Source organism: Camellia sinensis, chromosome 14 (genome assembly GCF_055761805.1).
Source record: "Camellia sinensis isolate YWXY chromosome 14, ASM5576180v1, whole genome shotgun sequence".
In the NCBI taxonomy this organism is placed as follows: domain Eukaryota; kingdom Viridiplantae; phylum Streptophyta; class Magnoliopsida; order Ericales; family Theaceae; genus Camellia; species Camellia sinensis.
In genome coordinates this window covers 66,064,758-66,092,315 of record NC_138974.1, presented here as the reverse complement: position 1 = coordinate 66,092,315, position 27,558 = coordinate 66,064,758, and the positions used below count along the sequence as shown (strand labels likewise).

Sequence of the window (27,558 nt, the reverse complement as noted above, 5' to 3'; positions counted from 1 at the left end):
ATAGCAAACAAGATATTGGCCTCTTTTGGCAAAAAAAGATAAAAAACATTTTTTTGGACTTTTAACTCCATCTTTTCTCTATTTTTTTATACATTTTAAAAAAAAAAAGTCAAAAAAATTTAAAAAAACAAACTTTTAACCTACTTCCTAAACAACCCATTGTTAGGAAAATTTGTTATATTCACATTTTTATTTGATTATGGCCTATTTTAGAAATTTATTTTGTAATAACTTTTTACTAACTTGTTGATGTAGTTAGAACTAGTATGGTTGTTATGTTTAACACCATAAGAGTTAGTTAGAGTTAGTTGGATCTTTATCCTATAAATATAAGATTAGGCTCCTCTAGTATTCAGTTTTTATGATACTTTGATATTGAATATTTCAAAGCTTAAGAGCTCTTATACCTATTTTGGGATTTTCTCTCTCTAATGAAATCTCTTTCTTGGTTGGTTTCATCATTTTGGTATTAAAGCAAAGGTTTTCTTTGATTCCAATTGTCTCTTCCAATTAAGAGTCAGCTTAAGAGTATAATGCAGTGTCATGTGTCTGAGTTAACTAGCTCTGCCTCTACACGGTGACTTGAGTTTAACATAGTTTGCAATTGAAGGGGTCGTGGCTTGCTTTGTGTTGCAATTTTAGAATCTAAATTTAGAAATCAATTTCTCACCCCAAATCTAGATTCAGAACTCATTCAAAGAACTAAGAGGACTTTTGCATCAAGAAATTTAAGAAATCTGCTTTGAAGAACAATGTATTCGAGTACATAGGGTTATGATTTTAGATCTGTTGAACTTTTTGATTGTAGTTAAAGGGTTCTTGTTTTAGCCTGCAATTTTGACTTGGAAGGTTGGAATTTGGGATTCGATTTGAAGCCCTGGTGTGACCTAGGTACTTCTTGACCTATTCTTGGTTTGATTCTCTTGGTCAAGACTTGCGATTTCCGTTAAAGATACTAGTAGAAATTTGGATTATTATGAATTTGTTCTTCAATTCGATTTTGTAGGTCGAGTTTGCCCTAGATCTTGACTTGTAATTTGAACGCAGCCTTCCAGATTTGACCTCGATGTTCGCATTTCAAATTCAAATCAAAGACCCTTGGTTGATCGTGATTTGTTTTCAGACTGTTCTTGAATGCAACTTTGCGATTTGAATTTCAATCAGTCCATTTTTTTACTCAAGGTCAACCATGCTTGACTTGGTCCTTGTTCATCCATCGACCATCAAATCCACTGTTGTATGTCAATTCTATTGAGTTCTTGAATAGATATTGGTTCTTGAATGATCTTCATTGTTGCTGATTTTGTGGACTAGCTTGTTGCTGAAAATCGATTCTTGAATCTTGATCTCATTATTCATTTGATTCTTGATACACTCTTGCATTTGGGATCCTACGTGTTTTTGCATAATACATGATTCTTGATTTACTGATTTTCATTCTGGACTATTCAATTAAAGTTGAGTTTGTACGAGGGTTGGGTTTCTAGACTGGAATCGGATCTCTATTGTTGTGATAAGAATTCTTCTTTGGATTAGAATTGGATCTCTATTTCTGTTATAATTCTTTGAATATAAGTCTGTGTGGTTCTTTCTGTCAATGGCTCTACAAGGTCAAGGTCGTAGAGGTAGCTGTGATCAAAGGTCATACCTCTGATTGGTGGAAACAATTACAAGTTGATAGGCAAAGAAATGGTCAAGAAAAGGTTAAAGAGTGAAGAAAGATGAGAAAGAAGTTCAAGGAGCACTTCTTGCCTTCTAGTCACGTGTTGCATTTGTTGGTTGAGAAGCACAAAAAAAGGGCATTTCAAATTTCAAACATTAATACCAAAGAGGTTGGGCAATCAGACAACTACCCTATGACTATGTCGAAGTTGGTAACTCAACTAGTGTGGGATGAAAGAGACTTTTGATGATAGACGTTATCATAAGATTCTCTTTAATGACGAGGTGGTTCAACCAAGTTATGATGAAGAAGATATGGAAAAAAGTAGTGATCATGGGCAAGATTATGGTATGGACTTTCCTATTTTTGATGTTGGAGCTTCCATCTTTAGCGAATAATATTATGATCAAACACAAGGTTCGTGATCAAGATGAAAATGTTTCCATCTTTGATAAATCAATGAGTGGAGCATTCGAATACAATGAAATTAAAGTTCATGAATATGAAAAGAAAGTTGATGTTTGTGCATATGGAAGAGCTTCAATCTTTGACCACTATGATGATGAAGATGACCTTCTTGTAGAGAGCGAAGGTGTACTCGAAGATGAAGAAAGTTTTGTAGATGAAGCAAGTTTTGCTCTCACATTGCTTCCCATGAAAAAAATGGTTGCAATCCCTCGTTCTATTCCTTTTCTAAATTCGAAGAAAATTATGGTAGAGAGTCATAACATTAAAGTTTCATGGGTATTGACTGATCTTTGCTTCCAAGAAATGCCTTCAAAGACATTTGTTCCACTTTGTGTTGACTTGGTAGCCGGCTTGGCTTCGTAGAGGAATGATGCGTTTATTGTGGGCCCATGTGAGTATAGCATTATTTTGATGATATCTTGTTTCCAAAATGGCATGCTACATGGGTGGTCTATTCGCACCTCAAAATGGCTTTGGTTGATGTTCATAAACAATAACTCATTTTGATGAAAGGATATTTGCTAGGATGACCTTGAATAAGGACTTGCAATTATTTAGTCTTGGTTGTCGTAGCATGTCCATCATATTCTCATAAGCCATTGTTTTGAGTCATTTTGTTGATTTTATTATCTTAAGCTATTTTGTTATAGCCCCAACTGATGTAGTAAAAACTAATATGCTTGTTATGTTTAGCACTATGAAAGTTAGTTGGAGTTAGTTAGGCCTTTATCCTATAAATATAAGATTAAACCCTTTGAATATTTAGTTTTTATAATATTTTAAGATTTTCTCTCTCTAATGAAATTTCTTTCTTAATTGATTTCATCACTTGTTATTAAAAAAAAATGTGTATAATTTTTTACTAATAATTTTCTAATTTTTTTAATTAAAATGACTAGTTTTCAAAATAAGTTTATGCTGAAAGTTATATTTTTGGAATTAAAATTAATAATAATAAAAAAGAGTGTCCTTTCTACTAGAGAATCCGGATCCTCGGTCGCCATTTCCTGTGGCAGTCCCTGCGGCCCTCGCCAAACGACGTCGTTTTTAATTTAATTTTTTTTTTCTTTCAAAATTTGAGTTTCCCTTTCATCTTTCTCTATCGTCTCATCTATTTGTTTAGCCCTAACATAACAAAGACGAGAGAAAGACACACAGAGAGAGAGAGAGAGGCGAAGAGACGACGACGAAGGAACACGATGGAGGGAACAACTGAGAGAGATGGTGGAGGGATGCGACGACGAAGGATGGAGGATGGTGGAGGGACACGACGCGGCTCAACGGCAAGGTGAGATTGCGGCCATGACGAGGTCATTTCAAAATTTTCATGCTGTTATGTATATAGGTATATATGAAAAATCATATATATTTCAGATTATATATATATATATCATATATACGTATATATATTTCAGATTTCATATATGAACATCTATATATTTCAGATTTCATATATATTTCATATATGCGTCTATATGATTGCTGTTATATACAATCCAGATTTCATATATTTTTCTCTTCTATTTTCTGTTTGGTTGTTGGTGAGTTCTGGTTTACTTGTGTGAATTTTGTATTCATGCCTTGTAGGTGTTTGTTGAAAGTTCTAAAAGAAATGACATTACTATTTTTTGTTTTTTTTGTAATAGAAATGACATTATTATTTGATTACAGCACAATAGTAAATTTTATTTGCTAAAGATACATATAATTTTCAGGTAGATGCTTCCCATTAGATATCATCCATGTCTTTCATTTTAGCTACTGTTACTTAAGCTAGGTTATTCTTATGCTAGTTTGTTTAAATGAATAAGCAACACTTGGTAATGATGGAGTGAGACTATATTAAAAAGTGTATTAACTCATCCAAAATTATTATAACTTCATTATTTTAAATCAATTAAAATTTAAATTCAGACTCAAGTAATGATGAATTCAAATCAACAATCTTGATCCTTTTGGTTTTGCTACTTCTATCCCTTGTTGGAAAGGCTCACCTGATGGCCTATGATGTGGTACTCTTGTTCTTTAGATGAGCCTTTGAGGGGTTGGATCAAGAGTAATTCCAAGAAAAAATCATCCTTGAATCATCGTTGTCTTGGTTTGTTGTGTTTATTACATCTCTTTGGACCATTTGGAAAAACCGTAACAAAATGATTTTTTAGAACAAAACCACAAACATAGTGTTAAAAACCATTTTTGATTACTTTGATGAAATCCTTCACTTCTCCTAAAAAGTATCACTACTTTGATGAAATCCAATCTAACAATGTGGTGTTGCCTCATTGCAGGAATAATCAAGCTTAATACAAATGGGAGTATCAAAGGGAAATCTGCCTACGGTGGCTTCGGAGGGTTGTTATGTGATGGAAAGGGAGCTTGGGTCAGTGGTTACTATGGAAGATGGTCCCAATGAGAAATGCCCTTTCAAAGGACTAGTAGAAGATGCTCAAATCATTTTCAGGGGCTACAAATGCAATCATTTCAATGGATTTAAAGGACTTGCTCTCTTTTTTTTCCTTTTTGTTTTTTTTTTTTTGTTTCATTTGGTACTTTATGATGTAATTTAGTGTAACGGTTGCAGTGGTACATTTCATATTCGAGAATACAAATATAGATGGTTGCAATTGTGTTGGTATATGATTAACAATATATTTGGTACTGCCTAATAATACGTTTTGTTTCATTTGCTCTATAATATGTTTTGTTTCTATATATATATATATATATATATTGTTTCATTTGCTCTATGATATGATTTGTTTAATAATAGCTACAGCTTCCAAACCAACCAACAACACAGCATAATATTTTTTTGCAAACCCAATAGATAGCAACATGACAACTCCAGTGGCATTTGCCTACAGTTTTTAAAATAAAAAATTACAACATAGAGTTTGGTTCATTGAAAATAATTTTGGGGCCTGGGAGGTGTGTTGGGAGGGGAAGTATGAAAAATGCAAGGAAGTTAAGAAGAGAAAGCAATGTAGTGTGCAAAAACATACATCATCTCACTTTTTTTGGCATTGAGGACAAGATCCTAACAGTCTCAAAGTCCAAACCTCTTCAATTTTTTATTTATTTTCTGACAACCTGTAATACAATGGTAATTCATCCCACACAGAAAAGTAGATTGAAGAAGTGAAGTATGCCAAGCAAATAAAGGACAATTTATCCAATTCAATTCATGATCCTGGTTGCCATTGATTTAACAAACACAAAATTTGGTCACAACATAAATTTGATATTAATAGATTTTTTATTCCAATAACATTTCTAGAAAAAATCAGAAACAAGTGTCAATTCTCTCCAAATAAACAAGAAGAAAAAAAATGAACAAAAAAAATCTAAATGTCAACTCCCAACAATACAAAATGAATTTTAATCCCCATGCATTATTATCAAGTATTGCCATTTGTTAGCTCCCATCCTGAAGCTCACATCATCACCATTATCCACCCATATCATTGTTGCATTGCATCAACCAAACTGCAAGCAAATAAGAAATTAAAGAAGTCAATTTTAATTTGTATCAAACAACACCATTCAAGCTATAAATAGCTATTCTAGCTAGAGATATAAATCATTGGTAAGTTAGAAACCCAACAAAATATCAACTAACTCATAATAATCACAAACCCAACAAACATATAAGCAGAATCATCACCTCGTTTATCTTTGAGATGTAAATGATAAATCCTCATATACAAGTCCTCATTAGGTAGTATCGAGGAAGTGAAGAAACCAAATGCTGCTTATTAATTTAAACAAACTAGCATAACAATAACCTAGCTTAAGTAACAGTAGCTAAAAAGAAAGACATGGATGATACCTAATGGGAAGCATCTACCTGAAAATTATATGTATCTTTAGCAAATAAAATTTACTATTGTGCTGTAATCAAACAATAATGTCATTTCTGTTACAAAAAAAAACAAAAAATAATAATGTCATTTCTTTTAGAACTTTCAACAAACACCTACAAGGCATGAATACAAAATTCACACAAGTAAACCGAAACTCACCAACAACCAAACAGAAAATAGCAGAGAAAAATATATGAAATCTGGATTGTATATAACAGCAATCATATAGACGCATATATGAAATATATATGAAATCTGAAATATATAGATGTTCATATATGAAATCTGAAATATATATACGTATATATGATATATATATATATATATATATATAATCTGAAATATATATGATTTTTCATATATACCTATATACATAACAGCATGAAAAATTTGAAATGACCTCGTCATGGCCGCAATCTCACCTTGCCGTTGAGCCGCGTCGTGTCCCTCCACCATCCTCTATCCTTCGCCGTCGCATCCCTCCACCATCTCTCTCAGTTGTTCTCTCCATCGTGTTCCTCCGTCGTCGTCTCTTCGCCTCTCTCTCTCTCTCTCTCTGTGTGTCTTTCTCTCGTCTCTGTTATGTTAGGGCTAAACAAATAGATGAGACGATAGAGAAAGAAGAAAGGGATACTCAAATTTTGAAAGAAAAAAAAAATTAAATTAAAAACGACGTCGTTTGGCGAGGGCCGCAGGGACTGCCACAGGAAATGGCGACCGAGGATCCGGATTCTTCTACTAGAGGAATGGAGGGAGACGGACAGACAGGTGTGAGCTGGAATTGTCAAATCAGAAATCTGAGATGGGGTCCACATCAGATTCGTTGGATAAATTAAAAAAAAAAATGCTTAAGATTCTTATTTTTTTAAAATCTATACAACTCTGTTTGGATCTTCACAGTGATATATGTTTTATGTATGCATAGGATTCATATCATCAATAATAAAAATTTAAAAAGAATTGTAAAGATCTCTAGAAAAAATAAAAATTTCAATCATTGTTGATAAACTGAGGCCTTATTTGACATAAATTAAAAAAATTTAAAAAGTCAAAAAGTCACTATCCTATTTAAATCACATCACCTCTCTATCACATCACTTTAAACCCAATTCATATTTAACTCATATTTTATAAAAAATTAAAAAATATAATTATTTAGATCATCTCAGACAATTCCTAAAGCTTTCAACTGATGTTGTGAAAATACTATTTTACGATTTCAATTGTAATTTCATACGACTCACTGTATTCAAATAATTCAGTTATATTTGCATAATATCCGATTAAAAAAAGTCATTTGCATAATACACAAATCATTTTAGAAATTACTCCCAATAATTTTAAAAATCACATTATACTCTCTAAGATTTTTAATTTCATAATAAATAAATTTTTTTATTAATAAATTATCAAATTAATTAATAATTTTTAATAATATTAAAATTTTATTTTAATTAATAATTCAGATAATTTTATTATTGTATAAGAGAACAGATTTCATAATAAACAAATCTTTTTATTAATAAATCATCAAATTAATTAATAATTTTTAATAATATTAAAATTTTATTTTAATTAATAATTCAAATAATTTTATTATTGTATAAGAAAATAGTTAAAAATTTTATTTTTTCAATTAATTGTATTAAATAAAAAATTCTGACATAAACGTATTTGTAATTTTTCAAACCACGTGAAAAAATTCATATTTTAAACAAACCTCAAGAAATATATTTGTAATTTACCCAAAAACAAATAAAGAGAGATCAATTAATTTATATTGAAACAAGTAATTTTACATTTATATATATATATATATATATATAATTTAATTATATTAATATTTATTTTATTATAAATAGTGTATTTAATATGTATATACTTGTTAAATAAAGTGAATCGTATAGTTAACAATTCATTCATTAATTTAAAACAAAACGATTTACTATTCGATTTAATGATTTTTTGGAACAAAATAATAAAGGAATTGTATACAAACTTTTAAAAACCCTAGTATTCATGACTTAATGGACATGAAATCAAGAAAAGCCAGTAGCTCCATTCATGGAAGCTGGGGCAAAACCATGCAAAGAAGCTTTTTGCACAAATTCCACATTACACAGAACTGTAACCCACAAGAGCAAATATAAACCTAAAATATGGTAACTCACAAGAACAACAATAATGAATCAGTCCTTTCCCAAGATGCCCTCCGCTAAGAACCCATTATCCAATTTCAAAGCAGGCAACAAAAAAAATTCTTTCATCATCTGCTTTTTTTCATATTTGCTTGCCCACCACCTCATTCCTAGCTGCTCTTCAATGCCTTCAATCTTCTGTACCCCTTGTCAGTTCCGAATATCCTGACGAATAATTAGTCCATTAAGCCAATGTCACATATTCCATGCTATCTTCTAAGCATTATTATATTCATTGACATTTAGGATAAGCATCAAATCGACCAGCAAAAGCATGTTATAATTCTAAGAGACCATATCCTGTTTGCCTTCGAGACGTTATTACCTAGTTGGGTTACAAAGGGAAACAGAACTAGAATATGCACAAATGATAAAGCAACTTTTCTATCATACCCTACCAAAAAAAAAAAACAAAAACAGAATTTCTATATAAGCTGATGCATAATCACTATTGTAGCTCACGTTTCTTATACGGCACGATAAGTTTTTCCAATTGTCAAGTTAGTTTGTGCAATCACTAAATGATCATATATGCATACATAGCACATGGGGAAAAAACAGCTATCAAACCTATAATCGAAAACATCCTAGAAGTCAAATGGATAGTTTCATTATCAATTAAACTCAACTCAACAACCTTAATCCCATTATTTGGGGTTAGCTATGTGTACCCATCGTCTAACCAGCCCTACCTAGAACCATATCACTGGTTAAAGTACAAGCCAAACATCATGTTCATTCAAATTGTCCTTTTGGCATCTTTAACATGGATCAAATTGCTCCTACACATCAATTCATTAATTCATGAACATTGTATGTAACCAAACAATATCAATTTTACCTTACATTTATCTCCCTAGTAGATGCCACTTCTAGTTTTCACGATTGCATCTATATCTTATTCTTACCTTTTCTTGTAACAACATTCCTCCATCTCATCATCCTCTTTTTTGCTACACCTTTCATTTTTCAAGCATATTTCTTAATTGTCCAAGATTCCACACCATAACTGGTCGTATGGCCTTCCTATGTAAGCTTTCCATCAATTTCATGGGAATTATACAATCACATCACTCCTGAAGCATTTCCCCATTTCTTTCATCCTAATCCAAGTTTATGTGAAACATACTCCTCAATCTCCCCTTCTTCGTGTATATAATTAATTCAAGATATCAAAGTATACTTCAACTTCACCAACTGAACCTAAAAATATTTAGATTTTAAATGATTCCTCCACATTTCTAACGCCATTCTAAGAACTACTCCAATTTCCTTAATTAAAACCATATCTTCAACAAGTAACATACACCTCAAGATATGTAGTATGCACATTATTGAGTCACGATTAATGTGAAAAGATAAGGACTCAATGCTAATCCTTAGTGGCACGCTTGTTGTTATTGGAAATTCATGTCTCTCCCCCCATGATTCTCACACAGTTGAGCTCCACCAAAAAAATCCTTAATTGCATTAGTTATCTCATTGGAATCAAATTTTTGTAATCCATAACAAAAAAAAATTAGAAACTTACAACTACCCTGTGACGATTATTCATATAGCTAGCCTAGAACATCACATCTTAGTCTTTGATTTTGGCATCCTGATCTTATAGGTAAGAATTTCAAGGTAATTAAATTTTATGTATCTTGAGTACTTCTAAATTAACACACAAGATATATTAAGTTAGTTGCCGTATTCCACCAGGATGTAATTTTCATCAACTCTCTGGTAAATGCAGCTTGAACAACTAAACTACAGACACCAAATGAGCAAAAAAGGGACCACAGAACACAAACATGTGTGTGTACATGTTAATCAGTATCAAATGTATCCATGATTCACCAACTTGGTTTGTAAATGTTACAGCAATAACAGAATTTTACATTCCAACCACACAAATCACAATATTTATCCTGCAACCAAAAATAAATAAATAAATTACCAGTCCATGTAAATAAAAGTCGAGGAGTAGTTGCCAGACTTTGTGTAGAGCAGTCGGTGATGATAGTCATGAAAATCAGCCCTGTAACATTAATAAAACAGATGTCAGGTATATCGAGCAAGTGAAAAAAAAAGGCTGCTAAGAAAAAAATAAGAAATTAATATACTGACCCTCCGTATAAGGGTAAGAAGTTTGAGAGGCTCCAGGGGAAATGATAACCACAATGTGCCTCAACTGTCTCCAGGACTCTAACTACCATCCACAGCCACAGAGTTATTAGATGGGGCCCAGTGATGACAGGACCAATAATTGTAGCAAATCCAAGGAACAGGATCTCAGCAGGGTGAGCATATTCAGACGTCAGTCCAAATGGTGTTGCATACCTGTAGATTCAATAAAACATACTGCTACGAACATAATACAAACTACACAAAAATAAGCACTTCAAAAACAGGGTAATTTATATAAGCACTCGATGCTTGTCACTTACTCATGATGAACACTGTGAACATGCTTGTACAGCCATTTTGTATGTAGAATCCTGTGTCCCCAATAGAATACAAAGTCCTCCAGAATGAAGTAGAATAAAATCTGTATTGAAATTACTTTCCTGCTCAACCAAAACGTTCACAAATCACTCCAAACAAGATCTATGCATCAAACAAGATGAAAGCTGTACAAGTATTCAGCATAATTGAAACAGCTATTTAGCTAGAGTAATAAAAGAATAACATAAAATAATATCTGCAAAATTAAGATTTAGTATATAAAGAACCTCAAAGTACCAGGATGGCAAAGGGAGACTACTTCTCATGCCCATGAATCTGAAGACAGGATAGGAAACAATCATAACTGGTAGATTGACACAAAAATGATACAGCAGTAGGCGAGTGATACATTTCTCCTGAGCTTCAGGGGAGTTATTTTTTGGCTGCATTGGACCACAAATTAATAATAACACTAATAAATATAGATCCAGGCAGTAACACGAGGTCGATCAAAACAAACATGTTAAATTCATTAGTTAGGATTAAAATATTTATTAACTCATTAGTAGCACTGATAAGAAATCATAGAATTTTTTGGTCTCAAATTATAAGCCAAAACAACAGCAACACTTGTAATATGTAGACAACTTTCAGTATTACATTGAAAATCATAAAAGTATACTGCTACAACAAAATATGTAGACAACTTTCAATTTTTAGTGTTCATCCTCACTATCTCCAAAATTCCCCCCAACTGTAATTCTGACATAAATCTAACTTGAACTGGGGAGAGACATATTGAAGACCAAAAGAGATACAAAACTTCCCTGCAGTGCATTAATTTACAGATGACGATTACTATGATGAAGATGAGAACGAGGATACAAAGTTACTAATATGAGATACAGAGAGTGCTATGAGTATTAAGGAATCAGATGAAAACATATGGAAAGGATTAAGATATCTGCTAAACAAGGACATTCCTGGTTTACCATTTTATTCAATTTTTGACAGACATCACACACATCAAATTAAGTGAAAAACAACTTTGGGTCTCAATGGCAGCATCAGGTTTGTTTTCTTATAAGATTTCTGCATCAAACCTCTTGCTTCTAGCTCAGAAACCAACTTATGTTAACCAACATATTAGTCATATAGAATAAATCTTGTAATGAAATTGCAAGTGACTTGCCAAATGCAGCAACATAGAAAACAAAATGAAGATTCAAAGGAACGATTACATTCCTCTGCCAGGGCTCGTTCCGATCCAAGTTTTCATTCACGTGTTAAGCATGTCGCTAGTGTTCATCCTTGGATCAAACTCTCAATGAGATTCCTAGTTGCATTAACATGAACATGTTGTACTAGGGATTTTGTTAAGACCAATGATGAGATCATTGTAAATGGGTAGAGAAAAGGGAAGAAGATACATTATTCATAATGGCTGACTTGTAAGAACATGGAGAAAGAATTTCAGAAACCTGTATTAATATGTGGCTAGCAGAGAATGGATATGGAGCTGCTTGGATCCTCAGAAAACAGTACTGGTTTGTCATCCATCCAACCTCATAATAATGGAATGGATAAAAATAAAAGCAAAGCCTCCCATTCTGTATGTCAAGATCTGAAACACTGACTAGATATGCTTTTGCTGTCTCATTAAGCAGCAATTAAGAGAAATAGTAACACAGCCTATATCCAGCATGACTACATATGAAAAAATAGTAAATCAAAGATAAGTGAGCTCAACTAACACCTTGCTATGGTTGGACCATGTGTACCTAAAGAATATGGTTGTTACAATCAAGAAGCCACAGTCAAATTTATGTCGATGGAAAAATTCTCTCCATAGAAAAACAGTTAATGTAATGCAAAAACTCGTGGCCAAAATATAAAAATAGAGACAACTTTTATAAATAATAATAATAATAAAAAGTTTGCTGCAACTATTGAGTAGGGAAAAAGCCAAATCAAAACAAAATTTGACAAAGTTACACCACTGACTAATACAACTTAAATTTGTTTTTCCTTTCCATCTTGTAATAACACGATGAAATTAAATAAATTAATCATTCTAATTTAGTAAAGCCAGGAGTAACAGACCTGAATTTTGTATTTGCTCAGCCATCCTGCTCTTTCAAAGTAAATAAAAGGTAGTCCCGATAAGAAAAAGACACTTTCATGAAGAAAGAAGCTCCCGAGACACGCCAGTTGAAAATCATTGAAATGAGTGATCACATACTGTGGATAAACGAATAAAAAGTTGCACAAAATAATAATAATAATATTAGATAACAACGAAAACAATGTGAAGCGTGAATACAGCGCAAAGATTTCAACTACGTCCCCAAATCAGCATTCCAAACCTCCAGAATCTTGACATTCAATCAATAAATATTGTCTATAAGTATCTAGAGGAGATCCAATAACTACCCATATTTGCAGGCAATGCCTACAAGTAGCTAATAAATGATAACTAACTTGTCATTAACATTACCCTTTTTCATTATTATATCTTCCCACATTGCAATGCGCCAATTACTTATAGATAAAGGACCTCATGAACCATAAAAGAGTCCACAAAAAATCTGTTAGAATAGGAAATTATTATAATAGGAAATATTAGAATAGGAAATAATTGTATTTAGTCTTTTTTTTTTTTCTTTTTTGTGATTGCTCAGACTATACCTGTAATTGCTTAATTATCAATATAAAAGGGAATAAAGTCTAACTCATTCCCTAATTCCTTCTCTTCTCTAAACCGACATGGTATCAGAGCCAAAACCCTAGCCCCATCTCTCTGTTGCCTTTCCTCTCCCGTCAACACAGTTCAAACCAACCAAACTCTAGCCTCATCTCACTATAGCCCACACCCAGCCTACCTACAGTCAAACCCCAGTCTCAACACCTTTGCCCCGCTATCTCGACAGCCTCTTAGGCTTCGTCGACCTCTTTCCTACCTTCTAAGGGGCTGTCGACAATCCCTCTGGCTTCCTAAGGGGGTTGTCGGTAGTCCCTATGGTGTCATAGGCCTCTGTCGGCACTCCCTTTGGCCATCTAGGCCCTCGTCTGTTGCCATCTTCAACTTCACCTCTCGTCTTTGTTCATCATGGTTCATCTCATCTCTACGTAGGACTCTGTTGATATAAACTTTGTTTGTCCTTCTCCTTTGTTTGTTTACATCTCTGTGAACTATTGTTTAAAACACTCAACAAAAAAAAAAATCCCGTCGATTGCTTTCTGGTGATGTTAAAAATAAAAAAATAAAAAAATAAAATTGGATTCTTAATTTTTTAGTGGTTATTGTGCTTGTTCCTCCGCTATCATCTTCCGAGTCTGTGATTGGCATCGTGCTTGAGGAATAATTAGTAGTCTCCATGGCGGATTTGACCAGCGAATCTACTACCTCTCTACCATCTCAGGGCGAGAGTTCTGTTATCCCTTCCACTATGACTGATAACGTCCACACTGGCCTTAGAATCACCACCTCTCCATTCAATGGTCAGAATTACCTAGCATGGTCGCAGAATCTGACTATTTTCTTAAAGAGCAAGGGGAAGATGGGATATGTTGACGAGCGGGTTCAGGCACCCAGTCCCACCGACCCTCATTATGACCAGTAGGAGATCACCAATTCTCTGATTATGGGCTGGTTGATCCATTCTATGGTTCCGGAGATTGAAGAAGGCTACTTATCGCTGGACACTGCCCAAGATATTTAGGAGGCCGTAGCAACTACTTACTCCAGGAAGGGGAACTTCTCACAGACTTTCGAGTTACGTCGCCCCATTGAAAGGTCGGTACAAGGTGAACCAACTATCCTTCAGTATTTTACCTTCCTTAGCAATGGGTGGAAGCCGCTTGATCACCTTCAAGATTACAAGCCTGTTTGTCCCACTAATTTTGCTGATTACCGGAAGTTTGTGGCTCAAGAGCAGGTCTTCAAGTTCTTAGAAGGCCTAAATGTGGAGTATGATCCAGTTTGGAGCAGAGTAAATGGCATGGATGTGCTTCATTCTCTCTAACAAGCCTTTGTTTTTGTGCAAAATGAGGAGAGTCGCCGTTCTGCGATACTTCCTTCTACTACTACTAATCGCTCGGCCTTAGTTTTTGCACCATCTCGTGATGGCGACCGCGTGACTCGTGGTTCTCATCCTTCCTCTGAAAAGGATAATCTTTACTGTGACTACTGTCGTCAATCTCGCCACACACGCGAGACTTGTTGGAAGCTGCATGGTACTTTCCCTGCTGGCCGAGGCGACTGTCGTGGTACTCGAGGGGGTCGGTCTAGTATTAGAGGCCGCGGGTCCGATGCACGAGCCCATCTTTCAGACACTATTGAGCCTTCATCTTCATCTTCGGTTGTCTCCTTCGCTGCTAATGTCTCGAGGTTATCTGCCTCAGATTTTGAGATTGCTCTTCGCCACGTGCTAGACCGTCTAGCCTCTACTTCTACTATAGGTATACCTTCTTCGTCCTTTACTAATTCAGGTAACTTGGCTTCCTCCCCATATGCATTGCTATCTGATATGCATGTCCCGTGGATTATTGATTCTGGTACTTCCGACCATATGTCTGGCTCCTTTAATTTATTTTCAGAATATAACCCCTCCTCAGGTCAGGAAAAAGTCTGTATTGCTAATGGTACCATTTCGTCTGTGTCCAGAAAAGATTTAATTCATGCCACATCTTCCCTTCTTTTGTCATCTGTCCTTCATGTTCCCAATTTCAGTGTTAATATTTTATCTTTAAGTCGTATTACACGTGACTTAAATTGTAGCGTGACATTTTTTTCCTGATTGTTGTCTTTTTCCAGACCTCATCACGAAGAAGAGGATTGACAGTGATAGAGAGGAACATGGGCTCTACATTCTGGATCAGACAAACAAGCTGGCTCATTCATCTATTCAGCTACTATTCACCAAGGACAACATTTGGTTGTGGCACCGTCGCTTAGGACATCCCTCTTTTTTTATTACTTAAGCATTTATTTCCTTCTGTTTTTGAGAAAAATAATGTGTCGAATTTTCAATATGAGTCTTGTCAACTTAGAAAGCAACACATAGCCTCTTTTGCTCCTTCTATTAATAAAAGTTTAGTTCCATTTTTTTGATTCATTCTAATGTCTAGGGTCCTTCCTATTTTGTGTCTTTAACGGGTCAAAAATGGTTTGTTACCTTCATAGATGATTGTTCCAGGGCCACTTGGGTCTATTTGATGAAAGATATAAGTGAGGTATTTTCTGTGTTTCAAAACTTTCATAAAATGATTTGTACTCAACTTGGGGCGGTTGTCAAAATTTTACGTTCTGATAATGGAGGGGAATATATTGACTCTGGTCTTGCCACTTACTTCACCACTCATGACATTATTCACCAGACTTCATGCACTAATACCCCTCAACAAAATGGGGTTGCAAAACGCAAAAATCGCCATCTTTTTTATGTTGCCCGTTGTCTATCCTTTGAAATGCGGGTCCATCGATCCTATTGGGGGGAAGCGGTTCTCACTGCCGCTTATTTAATTAATCGTCTTCCTACTCAAGTTCTTCAAAAACAAACACCTCTTCAAGTGTTGTTCGGGTCAACCTCTTCCGGATTCTCCATTCCTCCTAAGACTTTTGGCTATGTTTGCTTTGTCCGTAATTATTCACCCACTCGTGGTAAATTGGATCATATTTCTTTTAAGTGTGTTTTTCTGGGTTATTCTGCCACCAAAAAAGGTTATAAGTGTTATCATCCTCCCACTCGCAAATGGTTTGTCTCCACAGATGTCGCTTTCTTTGAGTCTCAGCCCTACTTTCCGACCTCCCCGGTCTTCCAGTCATCCCTTCAGGGGGGCCTTGGTGTGAAGCGATTCTTGTTCCACTTCTGCAAGTGGTTGAAAAGATAGGGGATGATGAGCCAGCAGTTGTTGAAGAAAAGCCAGCAAACAAAGTTTATATCAAGGACAAGGACAAACAGCAAGTCACCTAGATGCAAGAGACTACTTTCCTTCCTCTACTGCCAACTTTTTCTCCGGATGAGTGTCCAGAGTCACCCCCCTCTCCTGAGAGTCCAGGTAATTCTGATTCTAGTGCTTCTATTCTTGTTTTTTCAGATCTAGATGTTCCCATTGCTAATAGGAAGGGGGTTAGGTCATGTACTCAGCATCCTATTAGTAATCATGTCTCTTATTCTCATTTGTCTTCCTCATATAAAGCTTTTCTGTCTACAGTGTCTTTTATGAGTTTACCTACCAATTTTCAGGATGCTCTCTCTATTCCGAAATGGAAACATGTCATGATAAAAGATATGAAAGCTCTCAGCAAGAGTAGCACTTGGGAGTTAGTAGAGTTACCTAGAGGCAAAAATCCAGTTGGGTGTAAGTGGGTGTACACTATAAAACACAAAGCAGATGGTTCCATAGAACGGTACAAAGCAAGACTAGTTGCTAAGGGCTTCACACAGACTTATGGGATGGATTACCAGGAGACATTTGCACCGGTTGCCAAAATGAATTCCGTGAAAATCTTACTTTCTCTTGCTGTAAATTTGGATTGGTCACTTCATCAGTTTGATGTGAAGAATGCTTTCCTTCATGGAGACCTAGCAGAAGAGGTCTATATGGATATTCCTCCTAGTTTTGATGCTAAGTCCGATGGTAAAGTATGCAGGCTCCAAAAGTCTCTTTATGGGCTAAAGCAATCTCCGAGGGCTTGGTTTGAAAGAATCGCTCAAGCTATGTTCAAATATGGGTTCAAGCAAAGTCAAGTTGATCACACCTTGTTTGTGAAACACTCCTCACATGGCAAGACCACAACTCTTATTGTCTATGTTGATGATATTGTTCTGACAGGAGATAATGTTGAGGAGATTCCTCATTTGAAAGAATACTTAGCCAAAGAATTTGAAATCAAGGACTTAGGCTATTCGAAGTATTTTTTGGGCATTGAAGTAGTTTGGTCCAAGGGTTGCATCTTCATATGCCAGAGGAAGTATATACTTCACTTGCTAAAAGAAACTAGAATGCTTTGAGGTAGACCATGTGATACACCTCTAGAATCGGACCAAAAACTAAGTGAGGATCAAGAGGGAGATCCAGTTGACAGGGGGGAGATACCATAGACTAGTAGGCAAGCTCATATACTTATCTCCCTCACGTCCAGACATTGCCATTGCCGTGAGCATGGTGAGCCAGTTTATGCATGCTCCTAGAACTTCTCACTTAGAGGCAGTTATGAGAATCCTGAGATACTTGAAGTCTTCTCCTGGAAAATGGCCTCTATTTCTCAAAAACATGGCCATCTCAGTGTGGGGGCATTTACTGATGCAGATTGGACTGGATCAGTCACTGACAGACGATCGACTTCCGGATACTGCACATTTGTGGGTAGTAACCTAGTCACATAGCGAAGTAAGAAATAGAATGTGGTGGCTAGACCTAGTGTTGAGGCAGAATTCAGGGCTATGGCTCAAAGTGTATGTGAGTTACTATGGATTAAACTATTGTTGGGAGACTTGGGAATCCATCAGACTAATTCTATGCGACTATACTGTGACAACAAGGCTACAATCAACATAGCTCATAATCCAATTCAGCATGATAAAACTAAGCATGTGGAGATTGATCGGCACTTCATCAAGGAAAAACTCACTAGTGGCACCATATGTCTTCCATTTGTGAAGACTGGGGACCAACTAGCTAATGTTCTCACCAAAGGACCAGGGAGCAAATCCTTTCATAGCATTCTCAACAAGCTGGGCATGAGAGATATCTTCGCACCAGCTTGAGAGAGAGTGTTAGAATAGAAAATTCTTATAATAGGAAATATTAGAATAGAAAATAATTGTATTTATTCCTTTTTTTTCTTTTTTCTTTTTTGTGATTGCTCAGACTATGCCTGTAATTGCTCAATTATCAATATAAAAGGGAATGAAGTCTAACTCATTCCCTAATTCCTTCTCTTCTCTAAACCTACAAAATCTAGCAAGCACGGAGTATCCTTCACGTTAAATAATCCTATGTAACTAATAAAACCCAAATATCGAGAGCTAAATGAAGTATATATTCAGTCAACAATCAAATCGAATATACAAATCCATTGCTTCTTATAGTTTTGTAAGAAGGGTTAACTTGAACCCACTAAATTAATTGGACCCAATCAAAGTCTAATCGGAAAGTCCAAAAATTGGTCAGCTTGGAGAAATTATTACCAAATGGGCCAAGTGAATTCTATTGAACGGGCCCACAAGAAAGTCAACAAATTAGCCTAAGGAAGATACATTTCAAACATATATCTCTAAAGAAAGCCCAACAACCATTCGAGGAGGTCCAGATCATATGGGTGTCCGAGGAGGTTAACTGTTGCTTTCAGAAGAGATGAAACCTTCGGAGAAGATCCATTCTCCGAGGTATTTGCTTAGTCTTGAAAGGGTTCGGAATCACGAACCTAAAGACCTATTTGAATTCGAACTCAAAAGGGTTCAGATCCATGAACCTAGAGATCCAAAGCGCTTGGCTTCAAACGGATTTGAACATGATCTAGAAGCCGCTCCATTAATGAGTCCCAAAACACTTGCGAACTCGGAGCTTTCCGAGATCTACGCACCAAAACCATGCGAGTAACAAAGTCCGAACAAAGGACCCGATCTCGAGGACAGTGAGTAGAGATAAGTTCACTCTTCGGTTAAACTAGCCTATATCCGAATCGAGGTGGCACAATCTAGGGGGTCCTTAAGACTCTGCAATATTTGCAGCAACGCATTCTTTTGAACTACCCATGACCCTTCTGCGGCAGGGCGTCCTCTAGGACTACCCCTGAGCCCTTTGGATGATTTAGGATCATTGGTTAGGCGTGACTAAGAAGAAGGGTTTGCCGAGAAGTTGATCTTTTCTTCGGAATTTTTCTCATCCTCGGAGAGATCACCTCCTCGGACAAAGTGGTTAGAGAGAATATTCCCCATGTGCCTTGCACATGAGTTCCATCCTACATCACGAGGTGCCTATAAATAACACCCACCCATATGAGTTACATCCTACATCACGAGGTGCCTATAAATAACACCCACCCATAGCTTTACAAAGGATGGGATTTTGGAGAGACAACTCCTGGGAAAAAACTAATTTCCCTTTTTCTATTACCTACCTTGAGAGTGAAAGTGGGAGATCATGGGAGAGCTTTGCCATTATTCTCTCTTTAACTACTTTACTTTCTTCTTCACTCAATCTCTTATCTCCATCATCTCTTTGCTATTGTGTTCTTGGTTGTAACCATTGAAGAATCTAAGTCTCTCATCATTTCTAGAGAATTTGAATTTTCTTTAAAAAATTTCGAAATCTCCGACAACATTCTTGAACCCCCTCATACAAGCTTCACAAAAGTAAATTTCAGAAACTCAAAAGCCACATCTACAAAAATAGAGAGAAGGAAAGTCCAATTCTTCTTTCACAAATATACAAAAAAAACAATAAATCATGGATACACATACAGCCCCGCTTTTATTGTCCGTTTGGTAAGAGAGGTGAGTACAGAAAATAAATTATTGTGGTTTTTCATCCAGGTGAGAAAATAATATAAATGATTTTGTTTGCCCACTATAAATGTTTGAATGGATAAGAAAACAAAGAACATAAAAGAGGGATATGATTGACATTTTTTTTTCTTTCTTACTCTGTATATTAATGAGATTCTCCCTATTATGAAATTTTCAAAAAGCTTGAGACCGTTGTGAATTAATTGATTAAGACCCAACCCACTGCCATATCATTAGGGCTAAATTTAGAGTCATGTTCTAGGATCTCTAGAACTTTCTATAAAACTTTTATAACCAATCATCTTGTTTTTTTTTTTTTTTTCCCCATCATTTCTCATCTAATTTATAAACATTTGATACATCATTTCTCACCAAATCATCCCATCCAAACATACTGTTAATGCAAACTGTAGATACCAAAAAACAAAAAAAAACATATAGACAAATATAAATATGTTGAACAGATCGAATAGTACCAATGCTCAATGTGGAATTAGCAATTTCAAGTAACAACAAAAAAAAGTTGAAATCTAGGGCATATAAAAATAAAAAAGACCACCGCTTGTTAGTGAAATAACGGAGAAACAGTACCAGCCAAACAGATTCGACGATTGTAGCCATGGGAAACCGGCGAGGAGGAACCTGATCTCCGATCGGCGCAGAGTAGGAGAGAGAGAAAGAGAGACGAGTGTTGGGTGAGGACTACTACTGAGAAGAGTGAAACATGGGGAATGAGACGGGACAGACTGTCACCGGAATATGCGAACCCCGGATGATTCAAAAACCACGTCTCACCACTGTCACCGGGTACTGGGACGCGGCTTGTCGCGACATGCTCCGCTAATAATAAACTTTTAGTGCAAAATATTACCAGATTTGTTTATTACTATACTTTTTTTTTTTTTTTTTTTTTGAATGTGGGTAAATTATAAATGAATTATATGAGATTTAATTAAAATACGAATTATTTTTTTGTAATTTAAAAAAATTATAAATAACTTTTTATCAAAAAATTTTATTTAATAAAATTAATTGAAAAAGTAAAATTTTTAACTGTTCACCTATACAATAATGAAATTATTTGAATTATTAATTAAAATAAAATTTTAACATTATTAAAAATTATTAATTAACTTAATAATTTATTAATAACTAATAATTACACATAACAAAAAAAAGACATTTTTTATTTCATTTTATTTTTAATAGTTGGCTCCCACACACTTCGCTCGTAGAGTCGCATCACTGTTACATCATAAACTAAAACAAAAAGTAAATACAAAAATGGTTGCTTAAATATTAGGCAGAGGAAAGATGACAACAAAGTATCAACAATTAAAATTTTTTAAATTGATTGAAATGGTAAGAAGAAGCATGTGACCAAGCAGACTTTTTCAAAACAATTCATGTGTTACCCAAAAAAAATCAGAGAACTATTCTATGTGAAATACCATAAAAAAATATATACTATCAAAAGTATAACTACCACATAAATGACATTGGAATGCAAATTTTCTGCATTTATAAATAGCTTACCGAGAATAATTCCATATGCACCTCTATAATAAGAGCTTATCAATGTTCCAAACCTCTTCTGTCCAATTGCAAACCAAAAAATTTAATAGCCTCATATCTGAATATTGAATAATATATATTTGAATAAAATAAGTTCAGTAAAGCTTGTCCATAAAAAAAAGCTTTTCGAAATTGTTGTTTTTGTTTGTGTTTGTGTTTTGAAGGATAGATACATGTCAATATCTAATTTAAGGGCTCTCCTTCGACAACTCCGAAACCACTCAAATTTGCACAAACACTTCAGCAATTATTTTTTATCTCAACTTTTTATAAAGGTAGGCGTAGGGTTTTGGTATTGGAAAGTAGCTATTTTAGCAACTGTTTAAGCTATTGGGATCCAAGAAATTTTCCACATTGAATAAACAAAATAGTTCCAAATAACAAGTCATCTATGTTAATTACTTGTGTCCCAAATCGTAAGTTTCAGTCTTTTTCCAACAACTATTAGCAACTTGATCTCGAAATCCACACATGGAAATGGTCCTAGCAAGGACTTTAAGCTCAATATTTAATGAATTCAAATAAAAAATGAGTACAGCCCATCAAAAGAAAAATAAAGTGCACATTGATTTTTCAGTTTATATCATTTCCATTCTTCACATGAGAACTATAGCCCTGTTTGGTAGGGCTTATTTCCAGTTTGTTTCAGCTTTTAGCTTAATTTAAGCTATTTTGATGTGTTTGGTTCAGCTTAACAATACAGCTTATAGCTTTTTGTAAGTCAAAAATCAACTTATTCTTTGAGTGGGGGAGGAGAAGCTTAATTTATAAGTCAAAAATCAACTTATGTTCACAGTTATAAGCTGTTTGGTAGAGCTGTGGGAAAGTGCTTATAGCTTATGTCTAAACAGCTTATAACTTATAACTATGAACATAAGCTGATTTCTGACTTATAAATTAAGCATCTCCTGCCCCACTCAAAGAATAAGCTGATTTCTGATTTCCAAAAAGCTATAAGGTATAAGCTAAACCAAACACATCAAAATAGCTTAAATTAAGCTGAAATCTGAAATAAGCAGTTTTTAAGCTGCACCAAACAGGCACATAAGCCGTTAAGTTATAAGATATAATCACTTTCCCACAACTCTACCAAACGGGGCCTATATTAGCTAAACAAGCAAAAAGAAACTACCTAAGCTAAATTGCTGCGTGGAAGTTCACAAAACGCAAGTGGATGAAAACGATTCCAATCATAAGAGAATGAGAAAATAACATAACAAGCATCAACAGCGTTTGCAGAAGTAAACCCACTTCAGAGCTGAAATTAGCAAAATAACATCACAAATAGTTACAAAAAAAAATTGAGCAGCCCTGTCAAAGTAGAGAAGCTTTCTAATGTATAGGTTTAGATCCATAGAAAACAAAGTGATAGACAACAAATTTTTAATGTATAAGTTCAGTTATCCTCTAGATCATCATATCTTCTAAGTTAATATCATTGAGATTTAGTTATGAGAACAAATAAGATTCACTTAAGCCACTAACAATAACCTATTTGAAGTGGGCCTCATAACCAATAGGAAGATAGAATAAATGAATGGACTAAACTGGTGGAAAAAACTAATAATACCTAGAACCAAAAATACAAAAGTAAAAGACTAACAGAAATTTTAAAAATTATGATAACTAACAATCTTTGTGCTTTTCTAAGATGGAATCGATCTGATTACCTCGCTAAGGTGATCTCCAATCTTGAGCCGGTGGTGAAAGTCTCCACAATGAATGATATGTTGTTTAGCTCTAAAAAATAAAAATAATAAAAATAAAAACATTGTTGAACATAAAAATAGACTCCAAGAAACTTGGTTACATAGAGTACAAGAAGACATAATTTTTGAAGTTAGGTTGACAATGATAAATAGAAGCGAAATACCATATGACATTGTTCTATGAGCAAGACCGGCTTGTTAGTCTAACCATTTGTGGGATGAACGTGTTAAGAAGAGAATTTTGAGATACTAAAATGATTAACAAATATATAAAAGAACATGGAAATGGTTAATACGTATCCCTTTGAATCTATCTATCTTTCAATGTCCTCTTAAATGTTTCCCAAGTGCAAAATAGAGCTCCATGAGAAGGTTCTTCAAAAAGTGATCCTTGAATGTCTTTATTTTTGTGCTTTTCCTGAAGTAGACATACGAAATATGTAGAAAGTGAGATCCACAAAGGGTGCTATAATGGATTAAGAAGTATTGGAAATAATAATAAAACAGAATTGACAAATATGTGGCAAATACAAGAGCTTGGCAAAGAGTAAATCTAAAGCATTTATTTGACCGTCGAAATAGAATTTAGAATGCATAGTTGTCAAGTTGTAGATCAATTTAAATAAATTATTTAAATTTGAAATTAGCATAGAGAAACTCTGTTAATCCACCAACAGTGGATTACCCCAATCTCTAATACCCTGCCAAAGAATGAAAAAGAAAAAATAGCTTCTTAAATATATTAGGGTCATAACAAATAAAGCAATGAGGAATATAGTAAAATAAGAAGGTCCATTAGTTCATGCCATAAATAGATTGTAGCACTGAATTATTTAAACAGTTGTTCTTTCTAGTTCATGCAAGTTTTTAAATTTAAATTGTCATTTATTCACCAAATAAAAGGAAGGAAACATATGCATGTAGGCAAACAAGAGGCCATACAGAGATCCAAAGATTGGCAATAATATAGATGCCAGAATAACCCCAAATTTTCCTGGTTATTGAAAAAAGAATGACAAACAAATCCATCCAACCAACAAATACCAATAATTTTTTCACATCAGTAAGGGCGATATAAGATTTGATTACAAGGATAATAGCACACTTAAGACAGTAAATAAAAAGAATGAATCCTTCATAAATCCCTCTCCAAATCCTTGATGCAAACATCATCGACAGATATGGACATATATATGATAAAAAAAAAATGAAAACCTAAAATGAAAACATGGCATTCGAACAACAGAAAGTCCAATTACATAAAGAAGATTCAAGAAATAGATGATTCAATAAACAAAAACCATTTTAATTATAAAAGAGATGATTCATAAATCAAACTATTTGAGAACCAATATATGAAAACCATTCCAATCATAAAAACCATTCCAAATCTCAGACGTACAGATTTTTTGGATTCAATCTTCTTCAGGTTTACAAAATTTTCGGGATTCATAAGCCTAAAAAATGTGAAGATCGAACAACAACAATGAAAGGAGATTTTCCAAATTCATTCTTTTGTTTCAATTTCAATTCCCTCATGTTACAGAGTACATCCAGAGAATTTCTTTTTTATTTTATTTTCGTAATGGCTTGTGATTTGTCTTTTCCTTTTTCTTTTCTTTTTTTTTTAATCTAAAAAAATTGTTTTTGCTTTGTTCATTATTATTGTTGTGATGATTTCAAAGCTTTTGTTGATGTTCTGCCCGAATTAAAGAATTTTTTGCGTTATTGTGTTCATATAAAGCTCGATTTGTGAATCAACAAAAATGTTTCGTTTTATGAAGACCATGCCTTTAGCTGTCTTATTTTTTTCCCTTCCAAATCATGATCTTAGTTTCTATTAGAATCTTTAATTCTAGAATTTCTTTCTTTGTTGGGTGTTGGACTTTTCACTCAAGAAAACATCATTTTCTGTGTCTAAACTGAAGATATGAGAGGTGATCACACCATAATATGGTGGACCCTCTCACACCAAATCAAATCCTTATATGGTGATTCAATCTTCCCGCAGGAAGAAGTTACTGGAAGTAGGAAGTTTAAGATTTGAATGAAGAGTCACAATAGTTTAGAAACATGGTGATCATTGAGTTTGAATTCAATAACTTGCAACCATTAATAAAATAGCTACCATATGCTATATTTATATGGACAATGCATAAATTCAAAGCACTTGAACATCTCTCGATTTTTCCTCTTCCGGATTGTATTCTTCTGCGTAATTAAACACCCTTACGGGAACTTCGATCCATTGCCATTGTTAAGATTATCTTTCATAAACACTTCGCAGCTTTGCCTTAATCCAAAAGCTCTTTTTTAAGTGTTCATATAACTGTGAAAGCACCTGAACCATCCTCTTTAATTTATGTCTTGATGTTGCCTTTTTGTTTCACCAAAATTCAAGACTCTAAAGTATCTTGGATTGCTGAGATTTCAATGAATAAATTGTGATGGAATATCAGATTTTATCTCTTATGATTTTATCTCTCATGATTTTTTTTTGGGCTTCAATCAAGTGATAAAGACTTCTTTCTTTTTTGTTCTTCTTGTAATTTTTTTTTTTTTTTAATTTAAGTTATGTTGGATTTTTCACTCAAACAAAGACAATAATTCCCAAGTTATGAATTTTTTATAGCTAATAAGACAATTTTATTTTTCCATATTCCACATCTTGGAAGGTTTATTGATGCTTGGTCTGATAACAACTATGAGGACAAGAAGATTGAAAACAAAGATAACTTACATTAAAAACAAACATAAAAACAAATTGGATGGTATGGAAATGTGGGAATTTTCCCCCTTCTTTATGATTGACCATGCCTTTAGCCACCTTATTTTTTCCCCTTCCAAATCATGATTTTGGTTTCTATTAGAATCTTTAATTCTAGAATTGCTTTCTTGCTGTTGCCTTTTTCTTTCATCCAAATTGAAGACTCTAATAAAGTATATTGGATTTATGAGATTTCAATGAATAAATTGTGATGGAATATCATATTTATCTCTTATAATTTTTTTTTTTGGGCTTCACTCAATTGATAAAGACTTCTTTATAAAAATTTCATAACTTGGGAATTATTGTCTTTGTTTGAGTAGGGTTGGAAATTGGCTATTTTGGAAATGTTGGAATTTCCCCCCTTCGTTATGATTCCTGGCAAAGTCTTTGTTTGTTGAGACATATTGACAAACACCTGGTGTGTAGGGGCAGGGGTGAAAAACAGTGTGGGTAAATATTGTTCAACACACTTGTAAATAGTAGGTATGAAATTACAGATGTAATTACCAGGATTTGCAATAGCAGGAGCGAAGCTTTGGATGTCCAATTTTGATAGCATCATGGCAGCAACAGCACTGACAGTGATGGGAAGAACAGGATAACAGCAACTCCATCCACAAGATATGTATATATATATATATGTGTGTGTGTGTTGTTCGAAGGGGTAACATTTGTTTTCTTCTTCATTTTCGACGTGACTCATCTGAATTCCATAGGACTAACCCAAATTTTGCAATCAAATTTGGCAGGGAGGAGCTTTGGGAAATAAGCAAAGAGCATACCACTGTTTTGGAAAATTTCTATGAGGAGCTTTGGAACTTATTTGTTTCTACCGTCGTGTGTGTGACTAAGCTGAAGGCCACGCAGCGAAGAAGTCCCAGCGTTATACCATTGTTACACCACGCTTACCTTCTTTTTATATATGTTATAGATTACTTTTTTTTAACTGATTTTACTTTTATTACTTGTGTAACTTATTTTTAGTGCCAAAATATAATGACCATTGTACACATGGAGATTTGGGTCAAAGAGATAGTTTTTTTTTTTTTTTATTTCTTTGTAATGTGATTATTTCTTTGCAATGTGATTATATAAAAAGCAAGCGAGAAAAATATTTAGGATTTAAAGAAAAATTATAACTCTGTTTGTTTTGACGTAAAATATCTTATATAATTTTTTTTATAAATTGATTTTACACAAAAAAAAAAAATTATTTTTATTTTTATTTTTCAGCAGTTAGTTGATATTTGAAATAAAAATATTTTATTATTTAAAAGAGAAATTTTGATTCAATAAAGTATCATTTATGTTAAGATATTTATTTTAAAATGCTAAATGTGTTGAAAAGATAGTAAATGAGAGTTAAC

At 34.1% G+C, this 27,558-nt stretch overlaps 1 protein-coding gene and 2 long non-coding RNA genes across 21 annotated transcripts; 1 reads left to right on the top strand and 2 right to left on the bottom strand.

Moving 5' to 3' along the window:
* The first annotated feature begins 3,187 nt into the window (after nt 1-3,187).
* LOC114274182 (uncharacterized) lies at nt 3,188-4,797 on the top strand. Its single transcript, XR_014350908.1, has 2 exons — nt 3,188-3,419; nt 4,420-4,797. It is a non-coding gene; the product is annotated as an uncharacterized LOC114274182 (long non-coding RNA).
* Nucleotides 4,798-5,351: 554 nt separating this feature from the next.
* On the bottom strand, nt 5,352-6,791 carry LOC114274181 (uncharacterized). 2 transcript variants are annotated; one of them, XR_003633318.2, is made up of 2 exons: nt 6,417-6,791; nt 5,352-5,617 (listed from the first exon to the last, which is right to left on the bottom strand). It is a non-coding gene; the product is annotated as an uncharacterized LOC114274181 (long non-coding RNA). The 2 variants fall into 2 exon arrangements; XR_014350907.1 differs by having other exon boundaries at nt 6,395-6,731.
* Nucleotides 6,792-7,916: 1,125 nt separating this feature from the next.
* On the bottom strand, nt 7,917-27,150 carry LOC114274145 (methylsterol monooxygenase 2-2). Of its 18 annotated transcripts, none has more exons than XM_082906206.1 (12): nt 26,699-27,120; nt 23,718-23,839; nt 23,383-23,452; nt 22,845-22,970; nt 21,674-21,731; nt 12,726-12,863; nt 12,104-12,232; nt 10,920-11,065; nt 10,625-10,744; nt 10,305-10,517; nt 10,135-10,215; nt 7,917-8,357 (listed from the first exon to the last, which is right to left on the bottom strand). In XM_082906206.1, the coding sequence occupies exons 5-12, from the start codon at nt 21,686-21,688 to the stop codon at nt 8,303-8,305; spliced, it is 897 nt and encodes a 298-aa protein (XP_082762332.1). In that variant the 5' UTR covers nt 21,689-21,731; nt 22,845-22,970; nt 23,383-23,452; nt 23,718-23,839; nt 26,699-27,120; the 3' UTR covers nt 7,917-8,302. The 18 variants fall into 18 exon arrangements, 17 of the variants coding, with proteins under 17 accessions (XP_082762332.1, XP_082762330.1, XP_082762344.1 ...); XM_082906204.1 differs by lacking the exon at nt 22,845-22,970 and adding an exon at nt 20,729-20,977 and having other exon boundaries at nt 26,699-27,073; XM_082906218.1 differs by having other exon boundaries at nt 12,104-12,329; nt 26,699-27,045.
* Nucleotides 27,151-27,558: the final 408 nt, after the last annotated feature.

Bases quoted from the DNA above. Each gene is read 5' to 3' on its own strand.
- LOC114274145 (XM_082906202.1), bottom strand. From the start codon at position 23,595: ATGTCATATGGTATTTCGCTTCTATTTATCATTGTCAACCTAACTTCA. The intron at 10,518-10,624 runs GTAAGTGACAAG...TTGAATCTACAG, and splicing joins GTTCACAGTGTTCATCATGA to GTATGCAACACCATTTGGAC. The intron at 10,216-10,304 runs GTCAGTATATTA...TTAATGTTACAG, and splicing joins TTCTTACCCTTATACGGAGG to GGCTGATTTTCATGACTATC.